The 15,545-nt window shown below is 46.5% G+C and overlaps 1 protein-coding gene across 2 annotated transcripts in view; it reads left to right on the top strand.

Moving 5' to 3' along the window:
• LOC117396922 (tyrosine-protein kinase ABL1-like) overlaps positions 1-13,492 on the top strand; it is a 28,276-nt gene extending 14,784 nt beyond the window's left edge. For both annotated transcript variants that reach the window (XM_034909149.2, XM_059005604.1), the window contains exons 2-11: positions 3,864-4,028; positions 4,277-4,572; positions 6,603-6,875; positions 7,228-7,312; positions 7,823-8,000; positions 8,719-8,903; positions 9,389-9,541; positions 9,644-9,733; positions 10,002-10,127; positions 10,547-13,492. In XM_034909149.2, coding sequence (XP_034765040.1) covers positions 3,864-4,028; positions 4,277-4,572; positions 6,603-6,875; positions 7,228-7,312; positions 7,823-8,000; positions 8,719-8,903; positions 9,389-9,541; positions 9,644-9,733; positions 10,002-10,127; positions 10,547-12,183 — 3,188 coding nt within the window. In that variant the 3' untranslated portion in view covers positions 12,184-13,492. The remainder of the gene's footprint in view (positions 1-3,863; positions 4,029-4,276; positions 4,573-6,602; positions 6,876-7,227; positions 7,313-7,822; positions 8,001-8,718; positions 8,904-9,388; positions 9,542-9,643; positions 9,734-10,001; positions 10,128-10,546) is intronic.
• The last annotated feature ends 2,053 nt before the right edge of the window (positions 13,493-15,545 follow it).

The raw sequence follows: 15,545 nt of genomic DNA, 5'->3' as shown, positions 1-15,545 counted from the left end.
GCTCTGGGAGGGGTGGGGGGGGGGACTCTGAACACCAGTGAGCCACACGGACACTTTTTTCTTTTCTTAACACAAGCACTTAGTCAGTTTGTTCAAGGAGAGCAGCACAGTCTGTGCGCAATTATATACCCGTTTGATCTTTTTGTTTTTGTAAAAGGCTTTGATATTTGATCATGGTGTGCATTGAGTTCAATAAATATTGCTTTCACTTTAACTTTGTGCTTTTTTTTTCTTAGATCCCTGTAATTTTTCAAAGACAGTGGATTAGTGTGCTTGCAACAGTGTTCAGTAACAGAGATGTGTAAATTTAAAACAAAAGAAAATAAGATGTCAGTATGTTTTGTGTAAATGTAGAGCTGCGTACACAGCAGTTCAGTGTTTCCGGACTCTCTTGTTATCTCTGTTTAGAGGTGCTTCACCTGTTATCTGCTGTACTTTATGTTTGAGGTGGTCTAGCGGTTACAGATAAGGAGCTTGAGGTGTGATCTGGTGGTGAAACGTGAGGACTGGGTAACAGAGCGGGTTACTAAAACTACTGCCAAAGACTGCTCGGCAATGTGGCGTAGTTAATAGAGCTGGGAAGCAGTGTGGCCCACTTGTCAGAGATTGCGGGGTGGTCCAGGGATGGAAATAATTATCCAATTGCAGAGCAGTTTCACCCATTCCAGGTTTTACTCCGAGCTTGATTAGCCCCACAACCTAACGGTAATGAGCTCAGGTGTGTCTTAGCCTCAGAATTGCAGCATCTGATGTCACATCTCACAAGGCAGCCCATCTGGTCTGTAACATGTGCATTTCGACACACACACACACCGCACTGCTGTTTTTGCACCCCTATCCTTGTGGTTGAAGTTGCGCGGATTGAAATACGTATTCATCTTTACAGGACTGGGAGATAGTGTGGCTTAGCAGTTAGAGCTACAGACCGGGAGTGAATCCCGAGTCATTTTTCTTCAATCTTTTTATTCCGCGTGTTTTGTTATTTTGCAGTTGTATACCTCTTCCTGTTTTTCCTAGGAAAAAAAAAAAATGTGCAAAGTGCATTCCCTTCTTAGCCTATTATACCATTACGACATTCCTAAAACCTTCCCTCTTACAGCAGCGCAGGATATGTGCTCATTCCTCACTGATCGCGGTCAGCCCTTGGTTTCGCGCCCCTTGTGATCAGCGGTGGCTCAGGGGTTGCTAACGTCTGATGTAGACTTAGCCATTAAACAAAAGGAGGGATCACCAAATGGAAGGAATGAGCCTTTCTTTAATTACCGTCGTTCCTTTCAAGTCTCGTCATTCAGGGGGTTTGCCCTACGCTTTCGTTTGAGAACCACCTCGTTTTTTGTGTTGCTCTTTTGGCAGTGACTGATGCTTGTATCAAGTGTGGAAGGGTATTGTGTGTTTTTTAATGTGTGGTATTCCTGGAATGAGCCAGTTTTGCTTGTACAGTCTAACGTTTCGCTCACGGGGGCTGGTAGGGTTTCTGTGGCAGGAAACACAGTTTAAGGATCCCTGTTCATACCATCTAGGGACAACTGGAGTTAAACACACACGCACCCAGACAGGTGGCCTCTGTGTACTGCCAGAGACAGGAGAAAGGGGGTCTGGTCAGTACAGACAGGTGGTCCTTATATAGCAGTAATTCATATCACAGTACTGGGGGTGCATTATTTTAAACAGTTACTGAGGTTTTCCAGACTGTTCGCAGTCAATAAAAATAATATATCTTTTAGAAAGAACACATTTTAATAAGACTGGAGTAATATGTAATGAATGTTTGAGTGTGGAGTGTTTTTGTTGAATAGCAGTTTGCTTCCAGAGTCGGCTCCAGTCTGTGTGCTTCTCTTCTATTACTCAGCTAGTGGAGACTTCCTCTTTTTCCTTTGGGGGGAGGGGGGGGGGAAATAAATAAATAATTGAAAGCGACTTTAAAGCAAACTGAAAGATTGACTTGTCGTTTTCCTTTTTATAAGACAGTTATCTGATTAGCAATCCGGATACACAGAGTTGACACATTTACTGTACTGTGGAATGTTTCCACTGCAGTGGTGGAGCCCCCGTAAATGTAAATACTCGACTATAACACATACCGTGCTGTAGTACTAAAATAATATAGTACCAACTAAAATCTTTGTCTTCTGCGAACCGTTTAAAGAGAGAAAGGTAGCGGTTTACTTTTGTTAATATTTATCCGGGGAGTATGTGATTTTGATGAACCATTTATCTTTGCAAGAAAGGGATCTTAACGGTAGTAAAGAACTTGGAACTCCCTGTTTTACAGTCGGTCAGTTTTAAGCTGTTAACCATTTGCAGCTTTGCACCCCCCTGCTCTGCTAATGTAAACGTTTGTGCACGTCCTGCATCGCTGCGGGGGAGCACAGCAGAAACGAAATTGCGGTTTCTGTGTACCTGGCTTTTTAACAATACATCCGAACAGCTCTGCTTTAGTCCTGTGTTGGTGTGTTAATCCTTCACCTTCACCAGCCCCTGAATTCAGTGATTCAGATCACAAATCCAGAAATGGAATGGAGGAGCGGGGACTATGGAACTCCTCGATGACTGAATCGCCAGGTCATCCACTTGTGGTTGCAAGTCACTGATGACACAAACCAAGCTTGCAGGCATTGAAACAGAAAGACACCAGACAGACGTGTGCTAATACATGCTGTGTAATAACAGAAATGAGCGGGAGTAACAGGATCTGGGATTTTTTGTGTAAACTAGGACTCTAGTTGTTAGGGTTCTTGTAATACTGAAAGTATAGCAACCGGGTTTCAAATCCCTGTTTAGCCACTAATTTATTATGAGACCTTGGGCAACGAGCCCGGTCTGCCATGACCTTGTTGCACTGTTGTGAGTGCTGGTTATGAACAGCGCATCGCAGCACTACTCTGCATTCACACACATTCTCTTGAACCAGGTTCACATCCAGCCATTCATGGTTCTGCGTGAATTGAGATCTGGTTATCTCAGCCCCAGCTCAAAAGAGAAGAATAAGTCACTCAGAACTAAATCTCTACTGACAAATTTGTGAAGCAGCGTGGGGCACGTTACTGTTGCTGACTCCTAATCTCAGTCTTCGTGTGCTGTGTGTTGTGCTTTGAGATGCACGTTCCCCTATTCTGTAATCGTTCCTTTTGTTTTTACCTGTCCAGTAACAGGATGCGTCTGGCACGAAACTAGTAAGAAACCACTTGGGTATGTTTTGAATCGCCTAATTCAACACATTACATGGTCCAAGCAAAAGCTTGGCAAATACGCTCCACTGAGTCTGTGGTCTAAGGAATGGGTTTGATATGTCAGACGTCCCACTGGTGCTGCAATTAAAAACTTACAGCGCTGTTAAAGGATAGTAAACTGAACCACATCTAGGATTTGGCCGCATTTGTTCTGTGTTAAATCTTGGCATATTTACTGTAATGCAATTGCATTTTGTGTTGCCTTAACACACTCACAACTACACAGACAGGATCCCCAGAATAATTTAACTGAGTTGAGGCATTGATTTCTCCTACTTCAACCTGGGCATCGCAAGCCTTGTAAAGGCTCTGGCATCTCCATCAACGCTGAGGCATAGTTTGTAATTGGCCATTGGAGAAGAATGCATGAAAAATGTCTCCACGTCAAAATGAGGCATTATGAATTAATGTGCTCCACAGGTGTTTCGACGAAGGCTAATTTTTAATAGTTTGACCTTCTGCAATGGAATGAAACTCCCACGAAATTGAAGTCTGCTATTTCAGTGACCTGAGCTGTATAATTGCTTTTACATACCCTGTACTTCTATCTTGGGGCTCTGTGATGATTCGGCATAAGAACTTGATGACCTGGAATAAAACGTTTTTATTAAAAGCTATATTCTTCTTTCACAGAAGCTCTCCAGCGACCAGATTTCGAGCCCCAGGGTTTGACCGAAGCGGCTCGTTGGAACTCCAAAGAGAATTTGCTAGCGGGACCCAGTGAAAATGACCCCAACCTCTTTGTTGCACTGTATGACTTCGTAGCTAGTGGGGATAACACTCTCAGCATAACCAAAGGTAAGAACATGTAACGAGGTGAGACCCCTCCAAAGAATTGGCCTGAAGCTGTATTTCCTTATCTATATTTGCCAACTCTCTTATTAAACATAATGGTACACTTTGGAAGAGCAAGGGTGCTTTTTATCTCTGTAAATGAGATCTCCGTGGATCTGTCCAGCAGATCTATTCAAATGTACTATACTGAGCTCCCCACTGGCCGGATTGCCTTGTCCCAGGGACGTAACCACCCTTCTGGTTTTGTGCAGGTGAAAAGCTTCGTGTTCTGGGTTACAACCACAATGGGGAGTGGTGCGAGGCACAGACAAAGAACGGGCAGGGCTGGGTTCCCAGCAACTACATCACTCCCGTCAACAGCCTGGAGAAACACTCCTGGTACCACGGGCCCGTCTCCCGCAACGCGGCCGAGTACCTGCTCAGCAGTGGCATCAACGGCAGCTTCCTGGTGCGGGAGAGCGAGAGCAGCCCGGGGCAGAGGTCCATCTCGCTGCGCTACGAGGGCCGGGTTTACCACTACCGCATCAACACTGCCTCCGACAGCAAGGTGAGAGCACTTCTCCTTCCGCGGTGTTGTTGGGACGATCGGGAGGCAGGAGTTTGTGCAATCAGAGGTCTGTTAAGTCAGTTCCTGATGAGCTGCACGAATTACTACTCCCAGTGGTAACCGAATAGACTTGCTCGTTCTCCTGCTGACTTAGTAGATTTCGCTTGAGGCTCATTTTGCTGGCACCTGCTCGTTTTCATTATATTCCTAAAACAGGGTAGTTCTGAAATCCAGGACTGGGTGCATACTGCATGTCCCCCCTCATCAGGTGAAAATGAACATGCTTATGATGTAACTTGTCATAGCGAGATGGTCTTCATTGGGTTTCAGGGTTTCATTTTTAGTGTTTTGTGGCGCAGGGCAGTACTGGGGAGCCAGGAAATGGATCTGTATGGAGTATAGCAGGAAGGCGGTAAATAGCCCAGAAGCTTCGAGCTAATTTGATTTGACTGCACGGCCCACTAATGTTGCAGCACAACGGCACTAGAAAGCTGAGAATTTGAACTTGTGGATTCTTCACTGGAGAACTGAGAATGAAGAGCCTCTCTTTGTCATCAGTGGCATGGTGACTAGACTGAAGAGCTGAGTGTTGTGCTTACAGGTCACAGCCTTTTAAGATGCAGGGTGATTGTGCAGCAGCAGTAGAGACCAGCTGCAGTACTAATCCCAGGTGCAGTTTGAATCTAAGTGCAAACCGGTTCAACACTGGAGAGCTGGGAGCAGAGCTTGTTCAAGTGTAGGGCAACGCCACATTGCAGACCGCTGGTCTCCTGCACCCCACTGGACTGGCTAGCCACTCCACCATTACTCATCCCTGCAATTTAGCATCTGTCATTAGGGGAAGCCATTCTAATGATCTGATCCCATCCCAACGGACAGTGAGGCGAGCACCAGGAGAGCGAGGCATTGGAAAAATGCGCAAAGCAGCTATAGCCTGCCGGCAAAGGCATTCCTCTCATAGCACACCTACCTCCCTTCAAGTTTAATGTCTGCTGCTGTTACTGCCGCAGAGGAGGTCATCACTGATGACTTTTATTAGGGTTTTTTTTTTTATCAAAACGGTCCGCATTCTTTTCTTATTAAACTGCTGTTGTACTGAAGTGCTGTGTTGCTGTTTTATTTACATATATATTTTTTTAAATAGTTGATTTGTTTTCTAAGGAATGTCTGGAAGCTGAAACGCCGCCAGCTGGATAGAGGGATGAGAAATAGAAGAGGGATAGGGATTTAAGGATAGCAGCTAATGCAAAGACTAGGCACCACGGTAGTGTCAAAAGAGAAGGATCTTTAGGATGTGTGGTTCAGACGTTGCACAGGGAGTAAGAGGCAGTGTGCCCTGTTAGATTACATTCTAGCGTTGCCCTGTAAAGTAGTTTTCAGAGTGATTTAGTTTTTCATCATCTTGTGGCTGAGATTGCCCTGATCTGGGTTCTGTTAGTACTCTTAACTTTCAGGGGGTGGAATTAGATCTTTAGTTCTACCCACAGAGACTCCAGATTCACCCCCTGCTAGTTGTCTGGAAGCGCTGAGAGCAATTTATTTTATTCTCTATCTCCTCTGGGACAGTAATGAAATTCCTGCACAGATTATGATGGGGTAATAAAGTGTAGGGGGGCTATCGTCGTTCTACCAGTGTTTTACAGAGCTTCATGCTTCGCCAGGGCTGCATACCTTTCAAATAACAGGTTGTGTCTTCAAATAATTTCAGTGCGTTCCAGAGACTTCACCCTGCTGCAGGACTGCCTTTACCGTATGCTAGCTGTGCCAGAGATCCCCCGCTGTTCGATGCAGCTTTCCTTCCCCTACTCGTAGATTTGCAAACCTTCCTTGCACTAGAGCAGAGTTCCTCCAGTGCGGCTCTAGTCCGTGGTCTTTTTCCAACCATGTCCTTAATTCTTGAATCGAGCCTTCCAGAGCCTTGTTGCTGCCAGGTTTAATTGAGCCGACGTTCTCAGTTAATTTGAGCACCAGGCTGGACTGCCGTACCCAGCGCGCAGACTGTGAGTAATGGCCCCTCCTCTCCCCTGCAGCTGTACGTGTCTTCAGAGAGCCGCTTCAACGCGCTGGCAGAGCTGGTGCACCACCACTCCACGGTGGCCGACGGGCTGATCACCACCCTGCACTACCCGGCGCCCAAGCGCAACAAGCCCACCGTCTACGGGGTCTCCCCCAACTACGACAAGTGGGAGATGGAGCGCACGGACATCACCATGAAGCACAAGCTGGGGGGCGGGCAGTACGGGGAGGTGTACGAGGGCGTCTGGAAGAAGTACAACCTCACAGTGGCTGTCAAGACCCTCAAGGTACTTTCCATTCAAGCAGCAGAGCACCAGCCTAGACTGGGAGCATTGCTTGTGGGGGGGCTTTAGGGATCCCCTTTAGCCTTAATTGGTTGTTTAATCTGAAGTCCATAGTGAGACCCGTTTTATTATTAACCTTCAGTAAAAGGGGGTGTTTTTCAAAGAAACAGTTGAAGTGTTGGATCGCCCCCTAGTGTCATGCATTGGATCTGCTCGCTCTCAGAGATAGGGCATGTTGGGGAGAAGGACCCCTGTTTGTTCATGTCACGTGGGCTCTAGTTAGACATGGCACTCTGCAGGCGGTGCAGGATTTTCTGGGTGAAGCAGAATGAGTTGTTTGTGTGTCTCTCTGCAGGAGGACACAATGGAAGTGGAGGAGTTCTTGAAAGAAGCTGCTGTCATGAAGGAGATAAAGCACCCCAATCTGGTGCAGCTGCTGGGTGAGTGATAGCGGCGGAATTTGAAAACATGAAGTGGGTCTAGGAGATTTGTAAGGGAGGAAACCAATCCCAGATTAGTGTGTTTTGAGTGTTCAAGGATATGTGTGCTTGCAGATTTTTTTTTTTTTGCATGTTGATCGTGTTAGTCTCCAGACAAGCCATTATTTGCACCTTAAAGTTAAAAAAAGAGAACTCTCTCTCTCTCTCTCTCTCTCTCTCTCTCTCTCTCTCTCTCTCTCTCTCTCTCTCTCTCTCTCTTGTAAAGGTTTTCACAAAGTCTCTTTTTTTAATGATTTCTAACATGGCTGTGTTTAAGATCTGCTACCCTTTAAATCAATTCAATAAACCCCGCTGTCTGTAGCCTTCTAGCAATTAAGAACTGTATTGAATTGGACATGCTGTACATAGCCAGGCATTTTCTCTCTTGTACTCCAGGTGCCCGCTTCAACGCACAGTTAGTTTCTTGCAGTTTTTGAATTTCTTTCAAGCTGTTGCTGTCTCTTCCCGCAGGCGTTTGTACACGGGAGCCTCCCTTCTACATTATCACAGAGTTCATGACCCACGGGAACCTGCTGGATTACCTGCGGGAGTGTAACCGCGAGGAGGTCAACGCGGTGGTGCTGCTCCACATGGCCACGCAGATCTCCTCCGCCATGGAGGACCTGGAGAAGAAGAACTTCATTCACAGGTGCGCTCACAGAGACCGTCCGTCTGTCCGTTCGTCCGTCCGGGCTGCACCTCGTACTGGACACCTCGTATTGTGCCGTTCCAGCATGTTGGGTGATTTAATGCTAAAGGAAAATTAAACTGTCTACATCCAGGACTTGATTGTGACCAAGTGGGCGTCCTAATCACTGTGCAAAAGAACCAAGCTCGTCTGCATTCGTGGTTATGTTCCTAGGAGATTTAACTTCATCTCACCGATGGGGAAGGAGAGGGGATGAATCTGTAGTCATCTAAATGAAAAACAATATTATGACATGTTATCTCCAACAAAGCATGAGAAGATTGTGCAAAGGCTATATAAATAAATATATATATATATATATATATATATATATATATATATATATATATATATATATATATTGTGTGTGTGTAATTAGTTGCTTTTTATTTTCTCAAACAGTTTCATTTTTAATGCCTCTTTAAATAATAAACTGCTAACGTAATGGATGACTGACTGGTTGTGTTGTAACAGCTGCATCGTATGGTTTTTAATTATTTTTTTTATGCAGAACTCTTCCTGCATTGGCCATTACGCCCCTATAAAAGGGTTTTTAATCTCCTGGTTAAATAAAGGTTATATAAATAGAAATCCAGTCCCTTCTCCGGCTGCGCCACCCCCAGATGTTGTTGTTGGCGTCCTGCACAGCTGACCTCGATTCTTTCTGGTCTTCTTTCAGGGACCTTGCTGCCAGGAACTGCCTCGTAGGGGAAAACCACCTGGTGAAGGTTGCAGACTTCGGGCTGAGCCGGCTTATGACGGGGGACACCTACACCGCGCACGCAGGAGCCAAGTTTCCCATCAAGTGGACCGCTCCAGAGAGCCTGGCCTACAACAAGTTCTCCATTAAATCAGACGTGTGGGGTGAGCAATCAGATTTTATAGCGTTCGGACAGCATTGTTTTTTTTTAAAACTGTTGCCCCTGCCAAGACTTTGAATAAACATATCAAGCATTGTAAAGGTATTGGGCAGTTGGTAAACTTAACAGCTGCAGTTCTACACACAGTCAGCTAAAGGGGTTACAGGTAAAAAAAAAAGAACTGAAGAAAAATACATCCTTCGGATGAGACGTAAAACCGAGGTCCTATTGCAAGTGACTCTGCAGCTGATGCATAGTTCACCCCCTACTCTGTAAGTCGCTTTGGATAAAAGTGTCTGCTAAATGACTTAATAATAATAATAATAATACCGACACCAACAAGCAGATGAAAACATGAAGCATATACAAATAAGTACATTCGGTCTAGAATCAAAAATGCTGTCCCTCTTCCTTAATTACAAGACCCAGGTACCATTCTGTTTACAACCCCTGATCATAACCTACCTTTTTTTTTTTTTTGTTATGCAGCTTTTGGAGTCCTGCTTTGGGAGATCGCCACCTACGGCATGTCCCCCTACCCAGGCATCGACCTGTCTCAGGTCTACGAGCTCCTGGAGAAGGATTACCGCATGGACCGGCCGGAGGGCTGCCCAGAGAAGGTCTACGAACTCATGCGGGGATGTGAGTATTCACTTACTGAAGCGCCTGGATATCTTCACTACTTTTTCTCAGTTTTGTGCAAGATTTTAATTGACGTGGGGAAAAATGTTGCGTCCTTTTAAGGTTGGCGGTGGAACCCTGCAGAGCGTCCGTCTTTCGCCGAAATCCACCAGGATTTTGAAACGATGTTTCAGGAATCCAGCATTTCCGACGGTGAGTGAGGTCTTTATTATTCTGTACTGGGGAAAATAGGCTTTGTAACCTGCCTTCACTACAGAGTGATTTTACACAGAAGGTTTTAAAACGTTATCCTCTCAAACACAGATGTACTGGCCGGCTTTTAATGCTTTGATGGTGTGGACCATAAATCGCTGTAAACACATTCCCACTAGACAGTTACTAATAAAGGATGAGGGCAGCTGGTGTGTGCTGATAGATTGATGGACCGAATGTGTAACAAGTTCTGGTTTCTGCCCTGCAGAGGTGGAGAAGGAGCTGGGAAAGAAGGGTACAAAAGTGCATGTCAGTTCCCTGCTGCAAGCCCCCGTTCTACCCACCAAAACCAGGACGATGCGTAGGAACATGGACAAGGATGGCGACAGCCCAGGTATGCACAATATACGAATTTACGGCTCTAAACCTTCCTGCTCCTCTCATACCTCCAAGAGCTTACAGGGCCTCATTTTTGCAGCTTAATTGCATGCAGCATAGCAAACCCTTTAAATATAGAAAGGATTTGTAGGTTCCTTCATGAAATTATTTTATGCGTTCAACCCAATTGCAATCAGGGTTGGGTCAATTCCCTTTTCAATTCTAATTCTGTCATTAAAATCAATACCCAATTCCATTTCCCATTCCCTTTTTAATAATTTCCAATTCCATTTCCTCCTTTGAAATTGGGAATTGAAAAAAAAGGGAATTGACCCCAACCCTGATTGCAAGGAGCAGAGTGGTGCCAGGATTATATTGGTTACAAGGACAGTTGAACTGTTTCCGTTGATAAAGTAAGTATCTGTTCCTTTTCAGATGCTGCGGAGCCCGAGGTGGCGGTGTCTCCAATGCTCCCCAGGAAGGAGAGGCCTTTCCTGGACAGCAATCTGAACGAGGATGACCGGCTGCTGCCCAGGGACAAGAAGACCAGCCTGTTCAGCGCCCTGATCAAGAAGAAAAAGAAGACGGCCCCGGCACCTCCCAAGCGCAGTAGCTCCTTCCGCGAGATGGACGGGCACACGGAGAGGCGAGGGGGGCTGGAGGCCGGGGATGAATTCAACAATGGGACCTTTTTCAACGACACCCTGGCAGGCGTCGACCCCGGAAAGTTCCACAGCGTCGCCGCCGCCAACAACAACGGGGCCAGCATCCCGAACGGCGTGGTGGCCGTGCCAGGACCCGCAGGGCTCTTCTTCACTCCCCGCACTCGGAAGAAATCCAGCGCGGGGGGCAGAGCCGCCCCCACCCCGAGCGAGGAGGACCCCGTTTCAAACTCCAAGCGATTTCTGCGCTCCTGCTCCGCCTCCGCCATGCCTCCCAGCTCCGACAAAAGCGAGTGGAGGTCCGTCACCCTCCCCCGGGACCTGCAGTCCTCGGCTCGGCACTTCGACTCCGGCACGCTCGGAGGCAGGAACAACAAGCCCGCCCTGCCCCGCAAGAGAGCCACAGAGTATAAAGCGGAGCCCGTCCCCTGCGGAGGCACCCTCACCCCGCCCCCGCGGCTGCCTAAAAAGACAGAGGAGCCGGGGGACGAGGTTTTAAAGGACACAGAATCCAGTCCCGGCTCCAGCCCCCCTAACCTGACGCCCAAACTCATCCGCAGGCACGCCGAGGGAACCAAGACCAGCACCTTGCAGGCGGAGCTGATGCTCAAACCCAATGCCTTTTCGGGTCTCGGCTTGTCCGAGGACTCCAGGATGAGGAGGGTCAAACAGCCCCCCGATCACCCGGCCCCGAAGGACAAGGGGAAGCTGCAGAAACCGAAACCCGCACTCCCTCCCCCTCCGCCTTCCTCCTCCTCCTCCAAGTCAGGAAAGCTGTCCCGGAGCCCGCCCCAGGACGCGCCCCTTCTTCCTCCAGCGGAGGCCAAAGGCAAAGCTATGTCTCAGGCCACGGATTCTAACCCTGAATCCGGGAAAGCCCTGCAGCCCCCCGAGAGCGGCAAGAAGCTGATGCTCCCCATCGCTTCCAAGCAAGGCAAGTCTTCGACCGCAGGGGGGTCCGTTTCCAACCAGCAGCAGCAGCCATCACCAGGCTCCGGCAGTGAACAGCCGTCCCCTACAGCCTTCATCCCACTCATCTGCACCCGCGTCTCCCTGCGGAAAACCCGACAGCCCCCCGAGAAGCTCTCCAGCTCGGCCATCACCCGGGACACAGTCCTGGAGGGGACGGAGCAGCTGCGGGCCGCCATCGGCCGCAACTCAGAGCAGACAGGCAGCCACGGGGCGGTGCTGGAGGCCGGCAAGAACCTTTTTAGCTACTGCGTCGGCTACGTGGACTCCATCCAGCAGATGAGGAACAAGTTTTCCTTCCGGGAGGCCATCAACAAGCTGGAGGTCAGCCTGAGGGAGCTGCAGATCTGCCCTGCCAGCTCGGGGGGCCCTTCCTCGGCACAGGACTTCTCCAAACTGCTCTCATCCGTCAAGGAAATCAGCGACATCGTCCAGAGGTAGCGAAGGAACGATTTTGTTTAAAAAAATAAAACATCTTTAAAAAATATTATAATAGTAGTAGTAGTAGTAGTAGTAGTAGTAGTAGTAGTAATAACAAAAAGAAAAGAAAAACGCATCAGAATGCGGTATCTGGTGCAGGAATGAGGCTCGCGATTTGGACCGACTGAGCTCTGGAGATGGAAAACAAGGGGAGGTTCTGTGCACAGAAACAGGCACCTGCTTCTTCATTTGTTTCAGTTTGTCTTGTTAATTTTATTACAGAAGGTGTAATATTACTTGCTCAGCCATTTCAGTGAATAGCTTGGGCCCGGCTGAGCATCACTTGAAATGTCCTGAGAACTGCACCACAGCTCTGTTGTGTGTCGCGGTTTTTTTTTTATTCCATTTGCAAGGAGAGTTGCAGAATGCGAGATTTGCTGCTGGTTTGCAAGCGGTCTGCCTTCAAACCAGCAAAACAGAAGCCCTACAAGAATCAGTTTCTCTGTGATTTTGCTATTGTTGCCTTTCTTTTGCCTCGTGTATGTCTCTCTCTGGTAGCTTTCCTTCTGCGCTGTGGGGTGGAAACAATACCCTTTTTCTTGGACAGCGATTTGAAGAGAGGGAGGTTGAACAGTGCTGCTTCTGGGAGGGTGGGGGAAAAGTAACCAGAAGATGGTCTTTAGTTTCTGTGCACATTCCTCCCCAGTGCCTTAAAACGCCTCCAACAGAACCGCAAATGATGGACATAGCCATCCACTATACTGAGTGACTGTAAAGCTATCATCTACTATAATGAGAACACACTACTGTCCCCTGCACATTGGAGAAGAACTGAGGACTGATGTATTTTTGTGAACACTACACTGGCCTGGTCTGTCGGATCAATGCTGGAGTCACTGTGCACTGGGGGCGACTGTTGAGAGGAACTGTATATTTACTAAACCAATGTCAGACTTTTGCATTCAGAGGTTCTCTTCCCAGGACTGTCCCTTTTTTTAACTTTGTAATTATTTTTCAGTATTCATAATCTTTGCATCACCTCTGCCCTCACTGACGGCCGTAACTTCGGAACACAAGCTACCGCAAGCTGCCTTTTTTTTTTTTTTTTTTAAATCATGGTACTGTGTTTTTTTAGTTTTTGATTTATTTTCTTTCAATGAAACATAATGTGCCACTACCTGTTTCGTTTTGTATCACGCCATTACAGTAGACTTTTCTTTTTTTTTTTTTCCTTTGTAAATATCTGTGCTGTCCCTCTTGTTTCTGTAATACCTTTGGTGCTTTTTTGTTGTTCGATAAAATACAAAGCGTTTATGTTACTTGAAATTCATTTAAGTTTGTTACTTTGTTTGGTTGTTGGTTATGCATCCCTGGCGGTTTTTTTTTTTTTTGGCTCTGGAATTCTCTTTTCGATACCTTCTGTGTTTGTACACTGTATTCGGATTTGTAGTTTGAGTGTTTTCTCATTTACATACATACATACATACATACATACATAATAATTTGCCATACTCGTGTTAGAAAGAGAGAAAAGAAACCCAGCTTCATTTTCTATCGCTTTTATTAAAGTGCTGAAACATGAGTGATGTATAAACACACTGGAAACAGTTCATCCCTGTATAACGATGGGAATGTTGCAATCCTGAAGCTGCACACAGATTTGCCAATAGAACGTGTTGCGAAATAGCTGAGCGGCAGAAAACAGGAGCGTCTCTAAATAGAAGGTCATTTACTAGCAACATGAAAGTCAATGGAAGTGTAACACACTATACTGTAAAACTGCAGCGTGGTTGCTTAACGATCCTTAGGTTGGTTGCAAACAGACGTTTCTTTGATCTCGTGTAGCTGTGTTTTACAATGGAAATGCATGTGATTCTTTCAAAACTGCACATGGGATTACCTACACACTGAATGGAAGGGCGGGTTTCCCTATGATTTATGGAATTATTTGGTAACGCTTTTATCGGTAGTTGGAAAGTTAATGAACAAGAACCGTTGTGGTCGGTATACCACACTGCCGTATTTTATTAAGTAAAAGGGGAACTCGAGTTCTATATGTTAGTCAATGTAGTCACAATGCCGACACATAACTACCCGCAGAATCGAGCAAAACAAACTGCTGCTGTTTAATGTGTCATTCGTGTTGCAATAGTACTATGCAAGCCAGAAATTTAACAGGGCAGCTTCTCATTGAAACGCTAATGAAATGTTTATCTGGTATCGTAGCTTTAGCAGAACATGGCCAGAAAACTTTAACGAGCAACTACAGCCCGTGGTCTACAGTGGATACCGGCCAAGTTTCATGTACCAACCGCCCACACGCTGTTCCCAGGATAGTAGATCCATCGACTAGTCAAATGACCTGCTATGTTTACGGTACAATCTAACTCGCATTATGCAAAAATAAATAAATAAATAAATAAAAATACAGAAATAAAAAGCCAATGCAAGCTTTTTTGACAAAACCTTGAGTTTCAAACAAACCACATGTAAACAAAACAAAAACACTGCTTGGTTTTTTTTTTACTTTTTAGCTCCTAGTGTTATTTGCTGTTGCGGTATGAGAAGCAGTCTGGGTCATTTCTTCCAGAATCGAAAGCGATACCCGCTCAGTTCATCGGATGGACTCCAGGTCGCCGGCTCGTTTTTGGACAGGGTTCAGAATCAACCGGAGTAGCTCGGGTGCCTCCTGCACTCTGACACTTCCCGGTAGCTCCTCTCCCCTCCCGAATCGAAAGCGAAATCCGGCTCGCTCCTTGCCGTAGCCCTGGAGCTCCTTCGCGACGCTCACCAGCGAATTCAGATCATCCGATTTCTTCTCCCGGACAACTTCTGCTTTCAGCCAGAAGCGGGGGAAGCCCTTGAGCTGTGCGTTCAGGCGCTGCGGGTCTTCCAAAGCCGCTCCATCCTTGAGACTCGTGCGCGCAACTAAACAGCTGCCCAGCTCGAGGAGGAGCAGCAGGATGGGCAGGGGGCAAGCACCCTTCATCTGCACAGAGAACACATCAAAATGAGCCAGTCAGGATGGGCAGGGGGCAAGCACCCTTCATCTGCACAGAGAACACATCAAAATGAGCCACTCATGGCTACAGCTGCATTTGTTTTAGCCATTTGAAATAAAAAAATTAAGCCAACCTTGAGATGTAAGAAAAATGTGAATAGGGTTGCAAAGCATATTGTGCCACCCAGTGGCTAAAAGTAAAATTGTACATTTTCAGACTCTTCAATGAAAGGAACACATCTCGTTTATTGCAATTTGACAAGATTACGTGGTTAATAAACGGGTCTTACAAGTTCACACAAGGTTTGTTTAAACTTTTTTTTTTTCAATGCGATAATAAACCCATGCACGACGACCTCCTATGGTGACCCTCTGGAAGACG

This window comes from Acipenser ruthenus, chromosome 31 (assembly GCF_902713425.1).
Source record: "Acipenser ruthenus chromosome 31, fAciRut3.2 maternal haplotype, whole genome shotgun sequence".
NCBI lineage: Eukaryota > Metazoa > Chordata > Actinopteri > Acipenseriformes > Acipenseridae > Acipenser > Acipenser ruthenus.
This window is presented reverse-complemented; position numbering and strand designations above follow the sequence as displayed.